Genomic DNA, 5,851 nt, shown 5'->3' with positions numbered 1-5,851 from the left:
TCGACATTAGCCTGTTGAATTCCAGATATTTACATGTATTGAAGCACACCCGGTGCGTGACTTATTTTGGTGACGATAAAAAACACCAGCAAGCTTGGTCGCGCGTTTAACCGGAAGTCATATATGTAGATTTTCGGAATAAGAGCTTCCACAACTAGGTCAGTAACCTAATACAACTTTTAGCTAGATGCCAGAAACTATCTAGATAATAGCTCACAAACGGCAGGTTAAATGACAGTTTTTGTTTGTTGGTTGTGGCATTTAAGACAAAGACAACAACTCTTTCCAGGGATAGTGGGAGAAGATTTCCTAGGGGGGGAAAAAACATACACATTTACTACCTTTTTTTTTTTTTTTTTTTTTTTTAATTATTAAGGAATTGTTTTTGTTTTTTGACACATCAAAAAATTGTTTTTGACACAATAGTATGACAATTAAAAAACATATATACTATGGGGTACTACTGAGCGTGAGCTGCCTTGATGTCATGTAAACTGTTGTCAAAGTCCACTTTATGTATCAAGCCAATTTGAGCAAAAATGTCTCTAAAATTTCAAATGCTCTGAGTTTGCCTTGCATGTCGCAATCAGAGGAATGTGTGGAAGACGAGTGTCTTCAGACTGGCGCGTCTTGGGCTGTTCCTGTTTGTCATCTTGGAACACCTCCCAAAGATGAAGAAGGGGAACCACAGAGCGGGCCGCTTACTCCTTTGAAAGTTCAAGAAGGAGGCGGAATAACGTTGCACGAGCTCCACGTTGATGGCGTACTGCGCCGGCGCCCATTGGCACACACGCACCACGGTCACCGAGGTCACGAAGCCGCACCTGTGCGGAGACACGCCACGAAAGATGCACTCCCCTGGCTGGGTGGGCGCGCTCCTCTCCCACGCCACGTTGGCGTCCTCTGCGATGCTCATGCCGCTGAGGTTGCACAGGGCCCGGAGGCAGACCCCCTCTAAGGTCTCGTTGCCAGGGAACCGCAACAGGACCGCGACCAGACGTGGTACCGCCCCTCTGCGCAGTAACAGCTGCTGATGCTTACCTGACGGACACAAAATAAACACTTGATTTGTGGTACAGTTTCTGTACGTCACAGAAATCCTTTCTATGTTGTTTTTTTCGGATTTTGGTTTCAATACTCACAGCTGTCGTAAGAAACGCGAGTGATGGCCTGGACTGCGTGCCTCAGCAGGTCCTGGTCTGCGCTGGTCAGCGCAGACAGCAGAGCCGTAACCAGGCCGGCATCTCCGAAACCTTTACGGATCACCGCTTCACAGACAGGAAAACAACATTTACCAAGGTACAATTTGGACAGGATTCCGGCATGTCTAGTCTATTAGGCACTCAACTAAGAAGTGGTACTGCATAGATAAGTTATTTTGTCCGTCTCATCAAGACTAACTTACATTCCTTGGCAAGTTCAGCCACCAGTTGGGCGGTTAGCAGCGCCAGAGGCCCTCTTCCCCTCAGCAACAGCGCCAGAATCGGAAGAATCCCGCTGATGACCACTTGCTCGGCGGCACCTTTGTCTGGGGCAGACGCGATGCGACTTGTCAGCGCAACGCCGGCACGTTGACAACCCCGGTTTTCCCCGGTTAAAGACTCACTCCGCTCCTGAATGTTCACCAGCACGGTACGCAAGTGAGGCTTCAGCTCGTTTTCGATCCGCTCCAGACCCAGCACCCGGATGGCACCCAACGCGTTGTTCAGGTGCTCTGTAAGCAGGGGGGATCACAAACGTGTGAAGAGCGTTAGACACAAGCATGTCATGGTAGATACTCACCGTTTGGCGTGGTGGGTTGCAGACTCGTCTTGTGTTTGTCCCGGTTGGCACACTGGTATGTAAATGTGAGCTGCATGTTGGAATGTCCCATCCTGTTTTTTTTTGTTGTTGTTGTTATTCCAACTATCTCCCTTTGCTATCTCTTGACATTTCCGTCAACGCTGAAAAAAGCGTCTGGCGTTCCCGCCAGCTCTGTCAGTCTTGTTGGCGTTAATGCAAATCCCCGCCCACCTCCTCAAAGCTCCTCTCTCGCCATCTGGACGCGTGTTGTGCTTGTACAGTACAGGTATTAGCGGCCCAGCTGCCGCCGGTATTTGGACCAGCCTAAAACCTCCCACGGCGCCTCGGAGCCTTCGAGGCAACGTGAGAGCAGGCGGACGAGCACGCTAACATGGTGTCACGCAAAAAAAAGAAATAATAAAAAAATCGAGGAAGTTCTGAAAATTCGATCTTTATGGTTTGCTACCAATTCTTGAGGTTAATACAGAGAGACCTGGTTTTACACATACAGTAAAATTATAGATATGCTTCTCCGGCGTTCACATTGCCACAAAATTCAACATTAGGCCAGGTTGGACCCCAGTTAAAAAAAAAAAAAAAAAGGTAGATAGGTTGCTTTTAGGATCAGACAAGCTGAAAATGTTAAAGTTGCTCCTGCTAGACATCAACAAACATTTGCAAGTTGCTACTTACATCACCTTAATGTCACTGTCGTGAATGTTTTTGGTCCTTCCTGAGCACAATCTGTTAAAACGAAACACGGTGACATGTCAAGCCGGTCCGGAGCCGCAAAGACCAGTGGAAACGGCCTCATATCCCACAGACACCAAAGTGAGCACGTTGCCTTGCATGTCGCCCGTCTTGCAGGGCTCCACTTCTGCGCTATTTTCCTGATGGACTTTCTTCTTCCCTCTGCTTCGCCCTTTGCTTTTTGAGATGGCCTTCCCATGCTCCCTGATGCCAAGGGATGTCTTGTGACCGCGGCGTTGTCTCCGGCGGACGCGGCGCATCGGCGCGGCGGACTCCGGAGGCTCGGCGGCGGCGGCGCCGGACAGGATGCGAATCTGCTGCTCGATCGCCGTGACGACCATGTCCAGAGCCACGTCCAGCATTCCCAGACCGAGGCCGTGCGTCGCGCTGTCGAAAGCGCCGCTGTTGGCCGGGTCCTTGAAACATTTCCGCATGTCTTCGAGGTGATTCCTGCATGGAGACGAAAGAGTTGTTAGTAGTTTTCCGTTCCGTTTCAAAGTATCAGTGTCAATGTACGTACTTGGTCTCGATGATTTTGGACCAGTGTTGAACTGTGTTTGTGTCAGGGATGAGCTGTTTGGCCATGTTGCCGTAGTCGATGTAGTCGTGCGAGAAGTCCTTCATGTCGTCGCACAATGCTTTGGTGTCACCTGACAAAACACAAGCACATGAAAACACAGCTGTCACACACCAGGCGTTTTTCCTCCAAGCCCCTGACAAATATTTTATTTAAAAAAAAAAAAAAAAAAAAAAAAAATCATTTTTATTTATTTTAAAATATTTTGTATTTATTTATTTGATTTTAAAATATATGTATTTATTTTAAAATGTTTTATTTATTTTTTATAAACGGATATTTTCAACAACTTGCAACCAAGACTGTCTAGACCAGTGCTTCTCAAATAGTGGGGCGGCCCCCCCAGGGGGGCACGAGGCTCCATCAAGGGGGACGCGTTTGACCTCAGGAAACATGCTTTTTTATTTTATTTTATTTATTTTTTACTGTCCGAGAATAAAGTGCAATTGCACCTCCACTACATTAGGGGGCAGTGGCGCTCCCATTATTGGCAGAGTGCGCGCAGGGAGCATTCGCTCGGTGGTGTAGGGGTTTTGTTTGCACTGAGCATGCGCGCTTTGCACACAGCCAAAAAAAAAAATCTGCACAAATTATTTTATATTTTTGTTTTGCAGGTTAAAGTTTTTTTGTTTTTTGTTTGTTTGTTTTTTTTAATTTCGTGCTCCTGAGTTAATGTTGGTGATCAGTTTGAATGCATGATTATTTCTTGATTTTATGTCATTTTATTTTTCCGTATCATATGGTTTGACATGGTCAGTCAAAAAATGTTTATAGTTTAATTAAGGATTTAATTTTATTTTTGAATGTCAGATGCACTTCAAATCTTTTCTGTTACAGTTAATAAAGCTATTCTTTCTTGTAAGTTGGTCCATATTTCTTTCTTTTTTTTTATTTCTCTTATACGTTAATACGGATACAGTGTTATGCAGAGGTGTGCTAATAATTTTATAGACAAATGATACTACATATAGTCGCGTGGGGGTGGCGGCGCGAGAGGTTTTCTTCTTACTGGGGGGGGGGAATGACAGAAAATAATTGAGAAGCACTGGTCTAGACTAACTCATCTTGCGCCCTTTGCTTTGATGTCTTTACCTTCCGTGAGTTTGGAGAAGGACGAGGAAACCGAGGTCGTCGTGCTGGGTGTGAGGCCAAGGACGCTCAGGGATTCCAGCAGCGTCTTCTTGCTAGCTGGACCTCGGCTCACCCGCGTGTAGGCGGCCAACGAGCGCAAGGACATCTTCTCTGGAGCCTGCAGGCGCCGCTTGATCTCATCGTAGGAGATGAGATGTTTCCCTGAAATTGGGAGTCAGTGACTAAAAAGGTGTCATTTCAATTTGTTAGGAAACTCTCGGTTCTGCGCGAGGGGCCACTTACGAGCCTTGGATCCTTTCATGTTGGGATCCAGGAGTGATGACACCTCCGCGAAGGGCATCTGTGCGGAGAACTCTGTCGTGGAGTTCTGAGGTGGTATCTGACTGTGGATGACTTCCTCAGTCTGTACTGGGTCAGATGACTGCATCTGAGGCTGAAGATGAGGGTGGATGGCATGCATCTCCACTTGGGTGGTCTCCAGTTGGACCTGGTCTTGTGGGGAAGGCAAGACCAGCGTGTTTTCAGGTAAGCTCTGCAGACCCAACGCACCCTGGGTCACCGTTTGGTCCGAAGACATCTGAAATATTCCCATGACTGGCTTCACCATGGTGAAAAGCATGTTGCCCTGCGCGTCCAGGCCCACCACCCTCGTAGACTGCTCCATCTTCTCGCCGAATCAGTGGATCATGCAATAAGAAGCTTGTGGTTACACTTTGAGGAGGCTTATGATCACTTTGGGTCAGGGAAGATGCTTCCTACAAGACAAAGCACATATTTAGTGAAAGAATGAAAACAAAATCCTTACTCAAGGTCTCACTGGCAACCAGTCTGAATGCAGTTTTTTTTTTTCTTTTATCTATTGGAGCACATCTAACTTGTTTTTAATAAGTTAAAAACTTTGGAGCCATTTCAAACTCAAGTGGAACCTGCACACTTACACAATCCCAAGTTATCATACATGTAAAGACGGGCTATTTTTCTGTTCTGAAATGTTTAGGCAAACATTGTGGTGCAAATGGCCCATGGTATAACTACTGTAATTATGCTGCCAAATTATTATTATATATTTCACACTTTCTATCAAATTTATGTACATAGGCAATATCCTTATGAACAGTTTTGTCAAACGCCAGCCATGGCTGTAGTTTAAAAGTGAATGATGTCACAAGAATCTGATACGTTGATAGTAAATAAATAACAGAAAAACGTTGCTTTTCTTTTCATTCTTTCAATTTCGAGACATTTCAAAATGGCTGCCACCACATTGCTGTTTTGTTTGGTGCTGCGGTTCCGACAGAACCTCTCCACAGCCGCGTATGCTGGTTTCGAACGTGTCCGCAAGTCCAGACGAGAACACCGAGCTACCACAACAACTTATGAGTGGCGGTACGGTAGTTCCACTCACCGGCTTTCTCTCCTAATCAGCTACTGATCCTAGAACGGTCCTGGTCGAGTGAAACGACATTTTCCCTTCTTCTTTGCTGCCGCCTCGGCGGGTTGCAAATCAGCTTTACGCTCACCACTGCCGGGTACGGTTAATCCAGGCGTTCATTGGCTGAGAGTCACATCAGTCATTCACAAACTGGCTTGCCATTGGCTAAAAGACGATGACGCTTAAGGGAGGGAGATATTTCCGGTTCTGCCCAGCGA

General features: G+C 46.4%; 2 protein-coding genes across 2 annotated transcripts; both read right to left on the bottom strand.

The window, feature by feature from the left end:
- Positions 1-373: 373 nt before the first annotated feature.
- LOC144005005 (rap1 GTPase-GDP dissociation stimulator 1) lies at positions 374-2,061 on the bottom strand. The gene is made up of 5 exons (XM_077502828.1): positions 1,783-2,061; positions 1,607-1,714; positions 1,406-1,528; positions 1,143-1,268; positions 374-1,041 (listed from the first exon to the last, which is right to left on the bottom strand). The coding sequence occupies exons 1-5, from the start codon at positions 1,871-1,873 to the stop codon at positions 587-589; spliced, it is 903 nt and encodes a 300-aa protein (XP_077358954.1). The 5' UTR covers positions 1,874-2,061; the 3' UTR covers positions 374-586.
- A 156-nt stretch (positions 2,062-2,217) lies between these two features.
- LOC144005004 (uncharacterized) lies at positions 2,218-4,865 on the bottom strand. Its single transcript, XM_077502827.1, has 4 exons — positions 4,484-4,865; positions 4,202-4,402; positions 3,053-3,182; positions 2,218-2,982 (listed from the first exon to the last, which is right to left on the bottom strand). Exons 1-4 carry the CDS (start codon positions 4,863-4,865, stop codon positions 2,553-2,555), a joined length of 1,143 nt encoding a protein of 380 aa, XP_077358953.1. The 3' UTR covers positions 2,218-2,552.
- Positions 4,866-5,851: the final 986 nt, after the last annotated feature.

This window comes from Festucalex cinctus, chromosome 17 (genome assembly GCF_051991245.1).
Source record: "Festucalex cinctus isolate MCC-2025b chromosome 17, RoL_Fcin_1.0, whole genome shotgun sequence".
NCBI lineage: Eukaryota > Metazoa > Chordata > Actinopteri > Syngnathiformes > Syngnathidae > Festucalex > Festucalex cinctus.
Note: the sequence above shows the minus strand (reverse complement) of the source record. Positions and strands in the feature narration are given on the sequence as shown.

What these genes read in the sequence shown, in the direction of transcription:
- LOC144005005 (XM_077502828.1), bottom strand. Translation starts at nt 1,873, where the DNA reads ATGGGACATTCCAACATGCAGCTCACATTTACATACCAGTGTGCCAAC. An exon ending in GGTGAACATTCAGGAGCGGA is followed by an intron (nt 1,529 to 1,606) that starts GTGAGTCTTTAA and finishes CGTCTGCCCCAG; the next exon opens with ACAAAGGTGCCGCCGAGCAA. An exon ending in TCGCGTTTCTTACGACAGCT is followed by an intron (nt 1,042 to 1,142) that starts GTGAGTATTGAA and finishes TGTGTCCGTCAG; the next exon opens with GTAAGCATCAGCAGCTGTTA.
- LOC144005004 (XM_077502827.1), bottom strand. Translation starts at nt 4,865, where the DNA reads ATGGAGCAGTCTACGAGGGTGGTGGGCCTGGACGCGCAGGGCAACATG. An exon ending in CATGAAAGGATCCAAGGCTC is followed by an intron (nt 4,403 to 4,483) that starts GTAAGTGGCCCC and finishes TCCCAATTTCAG; the next exon opens with GGAAACATCTCATCTCCTAC. An exon ending in TCCAAAATCATCGAGACCAA is followed by an intron (nt 2,983 to 3,052) that starts GTACGTACATTG and finishes GTCTCCATGCAG; the next exon opens with GAATCACCTCGAAGACATGC.